Raw genomic sequence first — 18,862 nt, 5'->3', positions numbered from 1 at the left:
CTGGCCTCCTCAATGAACTTTTTCCATTATTGAATCTTCTGCGGTTGCTCTCCAATTACGGGAACTCAACATGATCCTTGCCTCGTTCACACCATCTGTATTGATAGCACGATCTCTATTCAAAATCTGTAATGTTGATAGTAATCAGGGAAGAATTCGCTCAATGGCTAGCATAATAGATTCATACTCGAAGTTCCCAGGTTCGAATCCAGTTGGCAGTCTCTTAGTTTTCTCTTTTAAGGAGCTTCTTTAGGCTTACTGTCCAGTAAGACTGGGAGTCACGAACTATCCGGAGGCTGGCAAGCAGTGGAAAAATCACAGGGAGCCAATAATCTCAGATGTAGACGCATCTTATAAAAAAGATTCTACGAATTAAAAAAATATACCAATACAAAAATCGCTTCAAAAAGACTGCATTACCGAATGAAGGATTTTTGAAAATACGTTAGTAATTGAAGCTTTAAGTATCAAAACAAAGGTTTTTGGAATTTGTTCATTTTTACAAAAACAGGATGTACGAAAAACATTTATATATATATATGCTAAAAAATTAGACTCGAACGCAATAAATACATACTCCTCAGAGCTTACAGTAAGAAAAAATTTATAAATATTACAAAAAAAAAAAACCATTTTACAAATATAATTTTATTTCTTTTAACATATTTACAAAATCAAACTTCCTTTTTGTGTATGTTTAACTTTTACTATTTCTCTAGTGACAAATAAATAAATATGTTAAGAAGAAAATGTTTACTTAAAATACACTTACCTTATCTTATATTTATATACATTATTACAAAAGAGTAATTGTACAAAGCAATATAAGAATTATTTACCAGCAAGTGATTTTGAAAAAAATTATATTTTTTTTGCCCATTTGCCCAGGGAAAAGTAAATTAATAACTTACTATTTACAATAGGTTCTGCGATAAATATTATGAAAAAATCATTAAAATTTTCAAATAAGGAATTTTACGATCTTCTATTATTACATTTCTATATTTCAACACACATTAACCCATATGGGAAACCGGGCTCGCTATTGGTTTCAAGGATATTGGGCGTCCTATACTCCTAAAGGTGTCCCACTTCGAACGACATGATTATCCTTAAAGAAATATTACATTCTATTTTGAGGTACATATCAATAACATTTTAATATTAAAAAATCGGAAATTCAATCCTAACCATGATATAATTAAAATAACATACCAGACACAATTTGAAAAACTTGGCTTCTCTGGGTGTAGAAATGGGACTAATTTAGTCTGGAGAGCTAGATAATCCAGGTCGGTCTCAAGGCGGACGATACTTTTATATAGAACGCCGGCTAAGATTGCTGAAACAAAGCAATTTAGCGTCCAAGGTGCCACTTCAATTATAATACAAAGAGGCTCATGAGAACCTACATACAAAATATTCTGCTGAAAAAGCCTATTAAAAATACCTTTGGCATTTTCTATCTTACTCTTTCTTCATATTTACCGAACAAAACATATGTTGTCAATAAAATTTTGGAGATAAAATGCTGACAAATCCTTTCAGTAAATTTGTACTTTCGGGTTACCACTTTTATTACGTTTCCTTTCCCAAGCCCTTTAAATCACTGACGTTGATGACGGTAACACACGCACAAATTTTATTTATTTATTTTATTTTTTCACATTCACAGGACCTACACGTTTATATCCCGCGAAAACTCAAAATCGGAAATGTGCACCATTGCAATATCACTTCTTACAACAATAACAATTGAAATACAATAAAAAGTTCCTCACTTACTCCAACTGTTTAATTGAAGCTTGTCATTTTTTTTCACATGTGATGGGGCTTTCTTTACAATATCTTTTCTTCTTTGTAGAAGACAAATCAATCAGTGTAGGAAGACTTGGTAGAATGATTCCTTAACTTAGATTTGCATCAACATCACACCCTTTTACACTAAGCTATTATGGAGACAACGAATAACAAAATACTAAAAATACAAAAGGACATAACACCGTGCAAAACGAAATTGGAAAATAATACACATAAAATAATTATTCACAATCCTTTCATTATAATTTCAGAGTTTATTTTTTCAGTTAAAAAATATATAGGACCTCTATTGATTTTTGTCTTATTTCCTTTTTTATTTTTTAACGAGTCCCTCATCTTCTACTTTTTTTTCTAGTTTGTAATTAAATTAATATTGTACTGATTTAAATTATTTGGAATGAAAAAAGCTTTGATGTCATTTTCACAAATGTGAATATTATGCGATGATATCTCTTCCATAAGCTTGTTGAATGTTAAAGATGATCCATAGATCTTATCAGTGTTTTTCACATTAAATAATGCCCCCAAATTTAACTGTAACAATAAAAAACATTATTAACTAAAGAAAATACTTTGTCAATAACCATACAATACTAAGGAATTTTTAATAAAGTTGAACTACGATATCTGTTAAAGGTTAAGCTACTTTTCGATGTAAAAAAAAATTGCAAAGAAGAAATTTTGTACGTTCCTGTTATTCTAATAAAACATTTATATTATATTTACAAATGAAATATGGACTAGCTCACTAAGAGCTTAATGTAACATAATGATGCATAAAATATTTAAAATTAATTAAAATATGTTATTATTAATAATTTGAAGTTTCAAGTAGATGAATTAACATAAATTCTATTAATTTATCAAGAAATTCGTTAAGGAATCGATTATTTAATAGATAATAATCAGTACTGCCTTAAAGAATCCAGATATGGTTATTTGGTCTGATCTTTATTATTTCATTTATCTCTAGTAAAAACTGGTATTACTCCAGCAAAATGTTCGAAACGAAGTTTTTAGAGTAATATTGATTTTTATTTCTCGTGAGCACGAAAAAAAAACCTAATTCTGAACAAAGAATGGATATATGTGTGTGTACAGCTTCACTAATAAACGAAAAAGTTAAAGAAAGATTAACCCTGTAATACTGTTAGGTGGCCAGTAACGCTTCACAAAAGTAACATAATAGAGACATAGGGTTGTTCTAACGACTCACTTCAGAGAGACGTCTTTAGTAACACTTTCCTATAAACCTTGGTAGGGCCTTTTGATCCAGCTTTAGTAAATAAAATTTAATGAAAAAGGCGAAAAATTGCTTCAGTAAATGCAAACTTTCGGCTTCAATTTCAGTATCTGAAGCGATAATAATATCAAAATTGAATGCAAAAGACTTGTTACAGTCACTCTGTAGTTTACGGACTATATGTTCACCTCGTGAACCAGCCACTTCTGGGATTGTGGTGGTACCCTACTTCCTAACACAAACAACAGTTACACTAACAGCTCCGACACTAACATGATTCAAAGAGGTTGTGTAGAGGTAGTTGATTGGTGCAATTGGCTGGCTATAAAAAGAATCACTAAATAATAAAGTAGTTCCAGAAAACTGAGATTAATCAAAATTTTAAGGTAATACCCTAACAACATAATAAATTTTAACTTCCAGAGTTTTTTTTTAGAGTTAGTTTTCGTTTTTGAGTTATGATAAATATTAAAAACATACTTTTTAAAATTCAAAAACATGTTTTTCTTGTAAAATAATAATCCATAACATAGGAGAAAAATGGTTAGAAAGCTGGACGATATTTAGAGAGAGATTTTTTTGTGGCAATTTTATGATATAGTTGCAAGTGTATAAAGATTATCTTTATGGTCAAGTAAGAAATGTCATACGACATTTTAATACTATATGACCTTGTATTTTCGTTAAACGATCAATTAAAAAAAAAAAGAGTTATGCTTTTGCTTCGAGTGATTTCATTTAAGTGGATATTTAATTACAATGTTTTTTAGAAAACTAATTACAATAAAAAGTGCAGAACAGTAAAGATTACGAGTCAAACCAACCTAATCGTCAGCATGTTCTGGTTTTAAACAATTATTGTAAACATATCAACAATATTTTATTGTGGAACATAGATTTATGAGGTACTTAAACAATATTTTGTTTAGAAAAGGATATTACTACTATGAAAAGACCATGCGTGACAGTGAACCTTTTGTGTTTTAAAAGCTATGTTATCAGGTTTACTACTTTCAAGACAGAAAAAGAAAATTACGAACCTGGTAGATATTTGATGTTAACACTCACACGGCATCTTTTACTACAATTCTTAAATTTCAAGAAATTTACTAAATGGTCATTGCCTTCAAAATACATTCATTGAAATAAAAATAATTTTCAAGAGGAGTTAAAAGCTTGAATAAACTCTGAAATCGATTTTCATGGAAAGTATTCAAATAAATCATTAATCTGAATAGAAGATTAAGCAAGCTAAAAAGTAATCGTTCAAGATACTTCACATGTTGAACGTTCTTAAAAACACATTAGATCCTCATTAATAACATATGAAAGGATGAAAGGATGGTGGCCAGGACACTTTAGATGGAAACATATCCGGTTCGCGTTATGGCTTAAGAGAAAATGCTAATAAACTCGATTTAAGTAAAATGGCACTTTCGTTTGGTCGATTTTGACCAAAACCTTGACAAATTATAGAATTTGACTTGCTTACTACTCCCTCCAGGTGGTATCTAATACATAAAGTAAAATTTGAACTATCTGCTAGAATCCGTTTTTGAGTTAAATTGCTTTCAGACTGGTAGATCGGCAAATAGACATTCATATCAATTTGTAAAACCACTACTTTCAAACTCAAGTGATTTCAAAATTTTATTTTCCAATAGAAACACAAAAACGAACGAATGTACAAAGATTTGGAAGTAATCATTCCTAAAGAAACCTTTTTTTTTATATACAGCCTTACTCAAAGAAGTTTATATTTCGTGGTGATTTTTACTATTTTGAAACGAGAAGAGTTATTATTGCTAATATTTTTCACGGTTTAAAGTCTGCTTTAGGGCGTACTAAATTATAAGCCTACCTTTTCTTTTGCTTGCACATTTTTTTTTTTAAAAAAAAGAAGAAAAGGAATTTACACGAACTATTAAAATCAACTCAGAAAACAAAACTCGACATAGGAATTTTATTTATTGTGGGCCGCCAGAAAAACAGAATTACCAATTATTCATGGGAACTTTAGATAATACGCATTAATCTAGGAAAGCAGATATCAGAGATTAGGCTTTAAATTATACAAAATGAACATTACCAAGATATCCGGTGAATCTTGTAAAGTAGAGAAACAACTATCAAATGAAGTTGAATGTATTACAATCCCTGTGGACATATTCTGTAGAATATGAGCAGATACTAGATGTATGTTTGATGGTATTGGCAATCCTGGATCATATTTAGGTCGTTTATTTAGGTCATCTTCACCAGCTAATGTTGTATCAGTTTGAGTCCAAGCTAAAGAATGTAACGGATGTAGTATAGTCATCAATGAACTGTGACTGGTATCTGACAGACTACCCCAGATTTTATTTGTTTCCGCTTTCTGTAAATAAAGTTGCTTTAAATTTTTATTTTAGATAAAGTTATAACATTTTATAAAGTACAACATTTGGTGTTATTCTAAATATTTCATAGTTTTAGAAACAAATTTCCTAAACTTCGTACTTTCAACGTAGAATGTTTTCAATAATTACCTAAATAACCTAAAACTTTGAATTTATTGGATATCTATCACGATTAATCATTCAATCTAAACACTCATCTAATTCCCCTATCACGCCGAGTAGAGGTAGCGGATATGCAACTATTTAAGACTAGAGTGATAAGATTTTTACAAATAATCTGCTATTAGCAGATAATCAGCTGAGCTGCGGAGTGTTGAATGGAAACTACATATTGAGGAACTTAGGAAGCGGGATCTCAGTGTTAACCTCAATGAAACGGAGCATCTGAATCAGGCTATTAAAATCTAAAATCACAATATGTAAATTGCAACTGCAGGAAAAAAAATTGGACAAAAGAATTACCAAATGAAAGAGTCATTGGTTTCTTAAACGCGATGCACTTAAATAAAAATTTGTTATAAAGATACAAAAAATCTCATATAAACTATCATTTTGAGAGTATAGTGTTGTATAAATAATGCAGTTCATGGTCTCTGCGTGGAAGAAGTCGTCTATCTTGCAAGAAAAAAAGAGGCAGTTATCTTTGAAAATACCCTAGACGCACACAGAGGATTGCCTACGAACAATTGTGGGGTAAACAGTAAAAAACATTTCACACTTCGAATATACTAACTGAAAATTATTTTGCATTTTACAAATACAACTGTATTTGTCAATTTTCGGCTAGTATAATCATTAAATACCCTTTAAGCTGAGAAGGCTTTCTTAGAAGGGACTAAATGAGCATTACTTGATGCCAAAATTAATGGAATCAATGATTAGAAAAAAAGTATAGGTAACTTCAGATTACAAATACTAACTTTGCAATTTGGAACCTTTGTCTCCAAGTGTAATCTAAAAATGGTTAAGGTAGGTCTGTTATCCATGACTGGTTGATCTAATCCTCGATAATCATCTTGAAGAAGTCGTCTATCTTGCATAACCTAAACAGTCACAGATATTCTGACTTAAAAACCTATGAGAATTTACCCAACATTGTCAGGTGCGAAGGACCTTAGATGTTGGGCACCTTTAAAAAGTACAAAAAAAATTACCCAATTCAAAAGAAGTACCATTTTTCACGGTATTAAAAGACTTGAAGTCTATTTCTGGCAAGACTAAACAAGTTTTTAAATGGTCATAAAACGAAGTAACGAAGAAAAGTTGTTTATATTATATTTGCTTACATAAAAATTATATCATTTATGTTATATTTACTGAAGAAAACAAAAATCTTTGTTGAGGGTCAATGAAGAAGACTTAGTGTTTACATTGAGCCTAAAATAAAAACATTGATCTTGGCTATATAAAACGTAAGCACCATAAGAATGTTAATAAATATTCAAACTTGCTAACCTCTATCTGTCCCTCTGAAAGCGATCCAAATCCTAAAGGTTGCGCAGACAAAAGTGTCATTCTAGTATTGTTGTCTTCAATATAAGCACAAGAAGGTATTGGATAATAATTTCCTTGAAGCGGTAAACGATTCAACCTCTTTCTCTTTATTATCTTCAAAAATTTATAACAAAATTTCTTTCAGTTTTGCATATTTATTAATATTTTGAAAGAATTTTAAATCCTAACTCTTACCTGAACACCATTTAAGTCTGTATAAAAAACATCTTGATTGTTAATGTTTGTGGATAATCTCATTGCTAACTCATAATTAGCGTTGATTCCTTCTATATTGACCAAATTATGTATTTCGATTCCCTTGCTGTCAATCCCTGAAAAAAGAATTTAACATTAAAGCAGTAAACAATCAATTTAATAAATCAATCGTGGAGAACTGTTCTTCTTTCTTGGCGGCGAATTCATTAATCCAATGGAAAGAAAGATGTTTGCCTATTTCAGTCATAATTTTTTCTAATTGTATTATTGGCTAGCATTCGAACTAGGGACTAGATAATCTTTAGGCCTTATACTAATGAACTATTATAATTTTTGCCTTACATAATAATAATAATAATAATAATAAATAAGAAACTAATTATAATAAATATGTACCTAAATAGGCAGAAATACACCAATCTACATGGCATCACCCATAAAGTAAAATAAATTATATTTGTTCATAAGTATGAGCCCTGAAGACGATTTAGTCTCTATGTCAAAAGCATCGCATTTATATAAATACAAAAAATTGACTGAAATTGGCAATAATTAATAAGTTCTTATCGAAAATACATATTTGGAAATCCCATGAATTTGAAAAAGTGTTATATACCAATTGTTGTATTTTAGTTATCACAACTCAAAAAATGGTAAATGGCAGTTCAATGTACGGTAATTGGACAATGTTCTCTTTAAAAAGAGAACACTGTTTGGAGGCCAGACAGTTAGCTGTAGAAAGCTCCGGGCAACACTGATCACAGATGTTGACCTACCATAAATTAAAAACAAAATTAAGGCAACAGTATATACCTTGAGAATTGTACAAAGTAACCACGTGAACATGTTTCGGCATCTCAACTATAACCTGAGAAATAAGTCTGCCTTCAACTATAATAACCCTGGCTGTAGTAGATTTAATTGTTTCACCTTCACTATCCGGCAGAAACAGGTAAGCACCACTATGTCCTGGACCAAAGGGAGTAGAATATCTAAAAAGTAATTGTGACATATCTAACTTAAAAACATTTTATGAATAACAGAATTTTTTTTTTATTATTTTTTTTTTTTTTTGAACAATTAATGTAGAAGGTTATATCTGTTTTACGAACAGCGTAATGTTAATAGATCCGAGAGTGCCTGATTTTTCTGGTCTATAAATGGCGCGCTCAAGATTTTACATAAATAAAAATATTACGAAGCTACTTTTTACACCGATTCTTCGACGGTACATGAAAGTTAAGAAAATTTTAATTGACTATTCAGAAAATGTAGCAGAAAAAATTAACCCTGAAATTTCAGTTATTTGAACCTCTTGGTCACACTAAAAACAATTTCAGGATATTAACTACAGGGGGAAGGAATGCTTACAAACTTAAATATTACTACCTATTTACCTTGACAGGCAACAAATCTAGGATAACTGCTCACTAGAATAAAACAAAAAAAATAGTAGCAAATAAAAAAATACTAACTTTACAAAGCTTAGATGAACAGGAATTGTAACCACGTTGGTTTCCTGTTTAAGCGTTACAGCCTTTAGAAATCCATCCTTTGTAAAAGCTGCTGATAAATCATTGTTTTGCAATGTAAAATCTTTACCAGTTACAATTTCTTTATTTTCCCAATCATCAAATTTATACGCTAAACTAGGATTAAGAAGCCGTATATTTACATGAGCTTCACTAAAAACAAAAAACATAAACAAAATTTTAAAAAAATGTTGGATTAATACAGAAATAAATTTTTTTTTTTTTTGAAGTACTTTTCATCATCGGATGGTTCAACAGAATAGGTGACCAACGAAAGAGGCTGTATTGATACGACAAATGAGAGTTGATAGCATTTAATCAAGTCATCCATTAGGTCACACATCGGACTGATCTGATGTGCTACAACATTTCCGTTGTTGTCGCGTACCTAAATTGAAGTAGAGAAAATGAATAAGAAATTTAAAAAGAAATCGGCAGGAATAAGAGCTGTAATTAAAACACAACTTACTTGTACCAGACGATTTTCTACTCTCAAGGTTACAATTTCATTTCTAGTAAAAGTTAACGGATTGTAGAAGGTAACCAGTCTTGCTTGAACTCCTGAAGGAAATGTGAGAATCGTCTGTTCCTTATGCCTGCCGTAATATAATTTCTCATGGCCGTCAAGTATAAAGTATTTTGTGTTAGATTCAGGTATCTGTGAAATACATCAAAGACTAAAAAAATATATAATTCAAAGTATTTTACAATGTAAAACATACAACACATAACGAAATAATCAGTTTATGGTTAAAAATCATCCACTTACCACCCTTATCCGCCCTAGTTTTTTGAATGAGAGGGAACAATGAAATTTTTACGAATTGTTGAAATTGAGCTTTAACCCTTAATTCGTCATCCAGAAGTGTGACTTCTGCATGAACTGAATGAATTTTTTCAGGATTTACAATAAATATCAGCAAATGATTTTCTTTAAACTTGGTAAAAATATTACATAAATGTAATACATGTATATTAGTAATGATATATAAAAGGATTTGGTAATGATTTAATCCAAAGTATCACTTCAGTGAAATGTCTGCAGTCCTATCACTTTATAGTATTCATAGAATTCCAAGAGTTGCTGAAATCCGAATAAGAAGAACATTCCCCAAAAGATAGCATGAATTATTCAGTGAAGCTGGACGCGCTTATCTTTTAATCAATGTATCACATTTTAACCACTAGAAGATCTCTTTAGTTTTATCCGCCCTAGTACGCACATTTCTTGTATCCTTGACCGGTTTCGAACCATCATCCATCAACAAATTAAATTAATCTGTTTAGATAGCGATTTTGACCTCACATACATTAACGTCTCGCGATACTTTTACAGCAATTTTACTTCATTCTAAAGTCTGTGGGTGCCAATCGTGTAACGGTATTGGGATCTACACGTTTATTGATGAACTATCCAAATATGTGTAATATATTCAAAGTTTCCAACAAAACAACTAAAGTTAATATCAGTGATGAGAGAGATAACGTTTCATTATAAAGCATTGATGACAAGAAATCTAACCTTTCCATTTGAAAGCAAATAATAAGAAACCATCTGTATAACATTTTGGCACTTTTTTATTGCTTCTAACATTCTGAAACAAAAATAAAAAAAAAATTATATTTAGATAAACGTTTTGGTATCAATGATTCTTATGTATAACAGAAAAGTTTACTCTTTATGCCTATTGTAATTATAAGGTCGTTAACAGTACTTGATGTCACTGAATAAAGTTGCCTAAGAATTTCTCTTGTTAACAACAGTATATTCAGAAAAACCTTTCTCACACATTTAAATATTTAGGGGGAGTTAAATAAAGGCAAAAATAAAAAAAATCAAAAAACAAGTAGTTAATAATTAATCTACAAAAAAAATTACTAGACTAAAATCCATAGAATTAACAATAAATAAAAAACCTAAAAAGTAACATATTTCAGAAAAAGAGCTAACTTCTTAGCATAATCTTGGACAACATGATCCTTAGCTGTGCCAGTAATGCCGTCGTGATGTTGGAACAGTGAATGATGACTTCTTGCATCATATAATTCTTCTTTTAAATATTCTAACAATTTTATTGGTCCTTCAGCATATTTATTCTTTCTAAGAACTTCCCAAGTCAGGAATTCAGCACTCCTAGAATATTATAAATTTATCGTTATTCCAACAAATTGGACTAAAAATTACAACCTACAATTGAGTAGGTTAAAAAAATGTCTACTTGAGCAGGTTCAAGTTGTCTACTTGAAAATAATCCAAAGACTTGCCTTAAATAACTGATAAGAACTCTGTCCATACGCTTGTAGAAAGGTCTTGAAGAATAATAACCACTCCAGTAGTCATTATCTCGGTCAGCGTAAGTGAAGAAATCACCGGATAATGTAGGAAAATCGGTCGAAGGCTTTTCTTTACTTAATTCTTCAAAATAATCAGTCAACGTTCCAAATTGTATCTGAAAATAAATTATTATTTTTTTTAATAATTGTAAATACCTGATTATAGTACGTTCTACCAGACATAGAACCTAAGCTTGTTCAGTTAATCAGAAAGGTTCTGCAATCTAGGAAAGCACTCAGATGCATCAGACAAGAACTTGCGTGGTCCTTCTTTTTAAAGATATATATCAATGGAATTTTTATTTCTCTAAAAGATTTTACTGTTTTTACTTTTACCATAATAACCAAACCCTATAATCGCCTCCTACTCAAATAATTCTTAGAGAAAACAAAAAAAAATGAGGGACAATTTTACAACACAACTAGGCCCCTGGGGGAACTTCTTCAGTGAGCATCTGAGAGCTTCCGTTGATGTGCGACTAAAATTTCTTGTGAATAGCAATATAGAACCTTGGATTGCTAAAACATGACTGGAAACACAGATCTAATGTATATTGTGCGCTCTCCCAGATCAATATAACGGTAGCGCAAGTAGACACTTGATTATTAGATGAAAGGCGCAAAAATCCTAAGAAAAATCTCTCAAAGAAGTGGAAATTCCATAAGTCTGCGTACATGGAAGTAACGACCAATTAAGTTCTTGTAAGATGCAACTGACGGTAAAATGCTATTTCCAGTAGATTTTTCGTTTGCATTAATTAGAACGGTGACTGACATAGATGGGGGTATATGGTATAAGATGTTTCTGAATTTAACTTTAACTTAATACTTTTTCTTTTCTGCTAGAAAATGTGAACTAATTAACTGTTTTCAAACATTTTGCAGAAGTCACACTGGCTCGTCAAATTTCTTGGAGTGATTTTTTAATTTTATATGAAGTAACTGTGGTAGGTCTCAAAGATATGTAACCCTGAGTTAAGCAATTTATTAAGAACTTCCCAAAAAATAATATGGTATATACTATAGGCAAAATATTTCATATTAGAAGTAACGGCCGGTTTCGTTTGTTCATTAATGCATAATGTTTATCTGTCGTTACACACACGTTTATAGTATTATCCATAACCTCAAAGAAAATCGCGAATTACTGAAAAATTTAAGTCTCACATACTGGTTGTAGAATTTCGGCCGTCACCTTACTTTCAATAGAAAGTGATAATTATTCCAAAATTGAATATGTTTTCAAAAAGGTTTTCAAATTGAGATATGCTGATAACACTCAACACACACACACATAATATATATGTGATATATATATATGAATTTCTGGTAAAAACTCAATTTAGAAAATTTAACAAAATCAGAATAATTGTTCTTACTAGGAAAGAGTGAAATAAAAGAAAAGAAAGCAAACTTTCGTCGAAAAACGAAAATATTCGGTTAGTTTTAATACTTTCTAGATTCTTACTTTTGTATTCATATCTGGATTACTGTTGATATAATCGAATAGTTTTTGATAATTATTATACTGTGCATCCCATTCAGTGAAATGATCGTATCTGAAATCATCACCCAAAGGCACCAAAAGCACATTGGAGTCGTAAAGCTGAGCTTTCTTTTTATACTGGTCTAGAATTAATTCTGCGCTGAAAACATTAAACACCAAGGAACTTATGTAACGCAAAATTAATTAGTTGCTGTATAAAGTTTAATAAACGCTATGAATTTCCTAGCTTTTTAAATAAAATTAAATATTGCAATGTATCTAAATACTGGTTACTACATATTTATAATTTTTTGTATGTACGAGTAAATGAAGATTTTATAAAATGACAGTAAAATATAGAAATCCCCCTTTAAAAAAAAGTACCAAGCTGGTTTTTCCGTTAACCTATATTTTCAATAATTTCAAATTTGAAATTCAAACAATGCTTTAAAAACTATTAAATAAAAAAAACAAATTTATAAACGACGAAACAGTAACTTGTTTTGTAGGGATGTTTTAGAGGGATACCTAAAATCGCAATTGCCTTAGAAAAACGTAATTTTCTCGGGCAAACATTTCAAATAAAATCAAAGATAGGTGGAAAAACAATAAACGAAATATGAACAAAATCATCGGAACTAAATTTGAGAAATTTAATAATGACTGAAAAAAATTGCACAGTATAAACTCACTTCCAGAAAAACAAAACAATGTAAAAGAACTAAATTGTGAGTTCTTAGTTTTGGAGATGTACTTTTAAAAAGTGAAAAAATAAAAAAATCATATACAACACACGCATAAGAAATTTTTTCGTGTTCATTAACTTCAAAATATGTATTTACAAAAAAAATTAAAGTGATAAATTTAAAACTATTCAATTATTTCTCAAACAAGGAATAAGAGAATATACAAATAAATATAATTTCAGTGGTGAATTTTCAAAAAATATTTTTTTATTTTGCTCATTTCTATTTCGCACAAATAATTAATAATTATAAGCTAGGTACTAAATAAATATTGTCTAAAATTACAAAAAATTAAGCCCAACGGGGTCTGGAAGAGCGGGGTCTCAGGTCTATTACCTCGCAGAATTACTCTCGAATTGAAAAGGGACTTCATTACATTTCCCATCTGCTTTTAAAACTAAGTAAAATAAATCTGCCGAATCCCCTGAGCCCAAATACGTTTGCTAATAATCAAAAATTAATTAAACGTAATATGATAATTAAAAATAACCCCTTCGCTACAGTTTAAGAAATATAATAAATCAACTCAAATAATAAATATGGTAGTATTATCAATAAAACATATACTTACCGATGAGCTACATTTTTCTCCGTTATCACCTTTGGAGGAACTTTCCAAGGGCAATAGACACCATAACCTGGCAATCGTTTAAAATCAAACTGGCAACACACCTTGGGATCTGGACCGCACGTGTGTGGTATATCATAACTATAGAAGGGCATCATATGTGTTAAAAGTTCTGTAGTCCCTTCACCATCTAGAAACATTTTCAAAAATTATATGAAACACATTTCTTTACAAATATCCTGCTTATATTATCCGTTATCCAATAAACTTACCCCATAACTGCCTCCATCTAAATTCTAATTGTTTATTTCTGGCTAGGTATTTTTTTACAGAATAATGTGTTCTTTGCACAACAAGTGAATCAAACCCACACTTTTTCAAAATAAATGGAAGGGTAGGCGATAAGCCAAACGGATCAATTGACCAACTGTGGCTACAAATAACAAATATTTAAAATAATTCAGACTAATCACTTATTTTAAAATACTTTAAAAATAGTATATAATAAAATATTTTAATATCTATAATGTAAAATGCCACCCTAGGTTAGTAATCTGAATACTTGAATCTCTTATGATTAAATTTATCCACCACCTTTTAAATCGAGACTTATGACTTGAAACAGTAGATTTAATCACAGAATTTGTGATGATTAACGATTAATTCAATTTTGTATCTGGACAATCGATGATTAATTTAAATTCAATTCATAAGCGATGGATGACTAATTTAGGGATTAGTCCAATTTTTTTTAGTCGCATAACCAATACAAATGGACTTTAAAGTACCAATAAAATAACCAACTTACTACTTATTACCGATACGTAGGATCAAGTAAATGAAACTTATGAACGCGAGAAGTTGTCGATGATACACTAAAGACATGCGAACAAGAAACAATTGTTATGTGGCGACTTTGAGAAGTCTTTCTAAAGATAAGAGTGGCTTGTGGTCGTCTACATTTGCGAGAATTCTGCAATTTATTGTCACTTTCAATAATCACGTTTTTGGTGTTTCCTTACTGCGCTCTTATTTGCCAACTTATCTCAAACAGTGGATGAGAGGCATTAACATTAATAAATGTTACTTATTTCATCTACTTTAATAGGCCTAAAATAAAGAAAAATCTATTTCCCACAGTGAACTTGATTGACTTTCTTTGAAAAGAATAAACAAAGAATAAGCAGACAGAATTCAAAGAAACGGCTATGACGAACAAAAATCAACCATGCTATCCTCTCTATTTCATTGCAAAGCTAATTATATAATTTTTTTTTTTACTTACTTCGGCCTATAATTAAGGTGTTGAAGCAGCCATTGATGGCCATGAGTTAATTGTTCCAATACCGAAGAGTAGTGCGAAGTAGCTTCATCTGGCATCACCCAACCTCCTGTTACAAACTCTAACTGTCCTCGTGATAATAACCTGATTTTTAGACACAAAAATCAATTTTACAAATCATAAAATAATATTTAAAATAGAGGAATAATAACCTAAGCGCCAAATATGTGAGAAATATCTGGTGTTATTCCCAATATAAAGTTATAAATTATATTTTAAACGAATTTTTATCAATCATTAGTTTTATATATAAAGATCTGTAGCATGCAAGAAAAGTAACATATTGTGAGGCATACTATCTTAAGACGACTGTTCAGCTCAAAAACCTGGTACTCAACAAATATTTTCAATATTTTCTGGGATTTAATTTTCCTAAACTATTAGATTGTTTACATTGCTTATCAATTAAACTGTTGATAAATTGGATGAGTAGAAATTAAAACTACATCCTAGTAATCCAATTTTAAGTTAATAAAGAGTTGTTTAGTATTACAATTTAACTTTATCCTTTGCATCTTGAGAAGCTTCTGACCACCACAGCGAAAAAAACGATATCTCGGCCCAAATGAATTTTCGTCTGCTATCTTCTAACAACTTTGAAACCATATGGTTTAGAATTGACCTCGTTTGACTTGTATAGTAATTCTCGAACGTTTTTTTCCAACCTGATAAAAGAAAAATAAAATAGATTTTTATCAATAAATTTTAATTTTCCCTATCCTTTGTTTAGACCTAGTACTGTAATCAGGATAATTTACGATTTTTGGGTTATTACCGACAGTACATGTCATGAACTCTCTTGAGTCCAGAAAAGTGTCGTAGGTTCCAGTCAGCAAAACTCAAAAATAGAAAAATCTTTCAAAAATTTTCTCTTTTTTACGATTTTCTAAAATAACTTCCAACGATTTACTTTAAGTAAGAAAACACTTTGATTCCATTAAAATTACCTATCTACCTGGGTCATTATGTGAGTGTGGCACTACAAAAACTTTCAATTTATGGTCAGGTGTCCATTGATTGTTGTTATATTTCACATTCCAACCTTGCTTCCATACTCCGCCATCAATATTATCAAACTTCAGCTGATCATATACACGTCCCATCTGTTCAAAGAAAATGTACACCTTCAGTGTTTAGTTCAAGTCATCGAATCTCATTAAGTTTACTTAACTAGTAGAATTTTGAAGTCTAGATGTTTAAGAATATGATAATGACAAGTCCAAAAGCTTAATAACAATTGAAAGCCAGTTTATAACCGGTTTAAACCAAAGTACCTAGGAGTAGATCTGAAATGCCTCAATGTTCACAGAACTTTCCATACATGGTGTAATTGTTTGATGTGGTAACTGCCAGCAGCACCAAAAAGATAATTGATATGAAAAGTGTAAAGATCGATCATCAAATAACTGGCCAAAATAAAAGAGTCCAAAAAAATTGGCACTTCTTCCGGGACATTTGTCAGAAGGAATTTAACTGAACTTATTCAAGGTCCTATTGTTTCAAAGTCAAAGAACAAGGAAAGCTGCAGCCCTAGGATAAATTGAAAGATATAGCGCGAACAATCGTAACTACAGAACCTTGTCGGTAAGCAAGGTTTCCAGAGGCAAACAGAAAGCTATAGTCAGAGAAAAACGAACAACTGAAAAATGTTAAATCTTTATTGAAAACCTTCATTTGTTTCTCTTTAAAATGCATAAAGTTGTAATGATAAAACCAAGTTTAGGAACGTTGGTGAACGCAAAAGTAATCAGCGACAGTCATCCTAAAGCAAGGTGGGACTGCACATAGTAAGATCAGATAAGGGCTAGAAGTGCCACACGGAATAGCACTCGTTTTACCACCGTTAGGATCTACTCGAATTGAGCAGACAACAATCAGTAGGGGAATAAATGGAATTTATATATATAATAAACAAAATAATGTAAATGCATTCAAATGAAACTGAAAAATACATAACTTACTTGCACATCAACGGAAGGATCAGATTTGGGGACGAAACACTTTTGGAATTCCTCGACAATTCCTCGAGTGTCAAACTGAAAAAAAAATTATGAAATGCCAAGGCAACCTTTATTAAAATAAGTAAAAGTTATGAATTAAGAATCTATCAAACTTTCAGTTAAACAGAGCTATTAATAAAGGACTTTGTCCAGTTACCCCAAATCCAGGATCCTGTAGGACCTAGACCCTGTTCCTGACCTAACCTATAGTTACGTTATAATAATAACTTATGTAATTAAGATTTATTATAATAATATTACATTTTTTAAGTTAACTTACCGAGGTAACATAATTCCTGTTTTTATCGGTATAATTTTTATATTCTCGAAGATCATTTAGGAACTGAGAAGTGTATGTGGTAGGCTTTTTAATCTTAAACAAATAAGATGCAAACACTAGATAATAAAGGACTTTATAAAAAGTAAAACATTACTAAAGATTTTTGAGAAACAAAAATTGAAGAAATGTTTGTTATACATAATTGTAGTCAACAAGGGTTAGATATGGCTTGCCTTCAATTCACTAATGGAATAGTTTTCATTTTCCATAGTTCTAATAAAAACCTCCATTATTACTAAACAATTAAGGTATCCAATTTTTTTGTCTGTTGAAACTGAAAAGATAGTATTGCTCGAAAGTAGATACATATGTAGGTTTGGAAAACTATCCGGTAAGACCGTTGTAGAAGTTGATCTTAAAAAACTACAAAAATTATAATGTTGAAAATACTAACTTTGAATTTTTTTGTTCTTTTGATATGAAAGATAAAATTCTCAATTTTTCCATAAAGAGCAAATCCTAGTTTAACTCAGCGAATCTCATAAAGTTTACTTAATTAATAAAATTTTGAAGTCTAGATCTTTAAGGATTTGTTAATGACTATCCCTTAAGCTTAATCAAGTGACAATTTGGTTGTCTGCGGCAGATTCTGTTTCACGATTGTTTTACAATAAATTAACTAAATGTGTTTCACGATGTGTTTCTTTACTAAATGTGAAACCAGTTGTTTAGTAAACTTTATCAAGAAATTATACCCATTTTCATAGCATAATGGCTTAAGTTGTGAAATGGGAAATGATTTCACTAACACTTGAAAAATGGTTATAGTGCAAATTCAAGTTTAATTGTAAAAGCTGAACTTAAATTTATCCAAGTATAAATGCCTATTTAGTTTCAATGTTTGCTTAATTATTAAAATTTAAAACAATATTCTTATCAAATATTTAGTGTCAAGTGTCTACGACTATGGTCTTACCAAATATTTTTGTTCTGAAAGAGTCTTGTCAAGAATATGGTACAATCCCAAACATACAATAAGCAGGGCTGAGGCTCCGGCAAGGGCAAGTCTTTTAATTCTCATCTTTCTTGAAGATAATAAATTTAGCTATAATACAGCAATCAATTATATATAGTCAAGAGGAAGCTGGAAAACTAAAAGTTTTCCTTCAATAACTGTACACGTCATTTTGCTTGAACTCTTAATAATCAATTAGTTCTGTTTGAACGAAAGCGTCACACACCAAATTTTTGACATATTTTGTTTTGCTGGTAAAAATTTATCCACCATCAAAAGTAACCTAACAAAATGTAACCTCCCCACTTTTAGCCCTTGCTCGTATGTTTAGCGAACGAACTATGGTTGCTTAAATGTACTATCATTATAAAAAAAAATTGCTTACT

General features: G+C 30.6%; 1 protein-coding gene across 2 annotated transcripts; it reads right to left on the bottom strand.

The window, feature by feature from the left end:
* Nucleotides 1–630: 630 nt before the first annotated feature.
* LOC141461327 (alpha-mannosidase 2-like) lies at nt 631–18,814 on the bottom strand. 2 transcript variants are annotated; one of them, XM_074142274.1, is made up of 21 exons: nt 18,438–18,814; nt 17,462–17,554; nt 17,143–17,217; nt 16,137–16,284; nt 15,675–15,846; nt 15,125–15,265; nt 14,112–14,272; nt 13,843–14,029; nt 12,508–12,685; nt 10,971–11,155; nt 10,657–10,839; nt 10,228–10,300; nt 9,175–9,363; nt 8,939–9,093; nt 8,649–8,858; nt 7,987–8,165; nt 7,153–7,289; nt 6,919–7,071; nt 6,384–6,506; nt 5,154–5,441; nt 631–2,355 (listed from the first exon to the last, which is right to left on the bottom strand). In XM_074142274.1, exons 1-21 carry the CDS (start codon nt 18,540–18,542, stop codon nt 2,173–2,175), a joined length of 3,318 nt encoding a protein of 1,105 aa, XP_073998375.1. In that variant the 5' UTR covers nt 18,543–18,814; the 3' UTR covers nt 631–2,172. The 2 variants fall into 2 exon arrangements, with proteins under 2 accessions (XP_073998375.1, XP_073998376.1); XM_074142275.1 differs by lacking the exon at nt 17,462–17,554 and having other exon boundaries at nt 18,438–18,756.
* Between the last annotated feature and the right edge of the window lie 48 nt (nt 18,815–18,862).

The sequence above is a fragment of the Rhodnius prolixus genome, unplaced genomic scaffold (assembly GCF_049639745.1).
Source record: "Rhodnius prolixus isolate KJV_2025 unplaced genomic scaffold, Rpr scaffold_6, whole genome shotgun sequence".
Classification (NCBI taxonomy): domain Eukaryota; kingdom Metazoa; phylum Arthropoda; class Insecta; order Hemiptera; family Reduviidae; genus Rhodnius; species Rhodnius prolixus.
The sequence above is the reverse complement of the archived record's forward strand: the minus strand, read 5'-3'. Positions and strand labels throughout refer to the sequence as shown.

Bases quoted from the DNA above. Each gene is read 5' to 3' on its own strand.
- LOC141461327 (XM_074142274.1), bottom strand. From the start codon at position 18,542: ATGAGAATTAAAAGACTTGCCCTTGCCGGAGCCTCAGCCCTGCTTATT. The intron at 10,301-10,656 runs GTTAGCTCTTTT...TTTTTGTTTCAG, and splicing joins GTCCAAGATTATGCTAAGAA to AATGTTAGAAGCAATAAAAA. The intron at 9,364-10,227 runs GTTAGATTTCTT...TGTATTTCACAG, and splicing joins ATTTGCTTTCAAATGGAAAG to ATACCTGAATCTAACACAAA.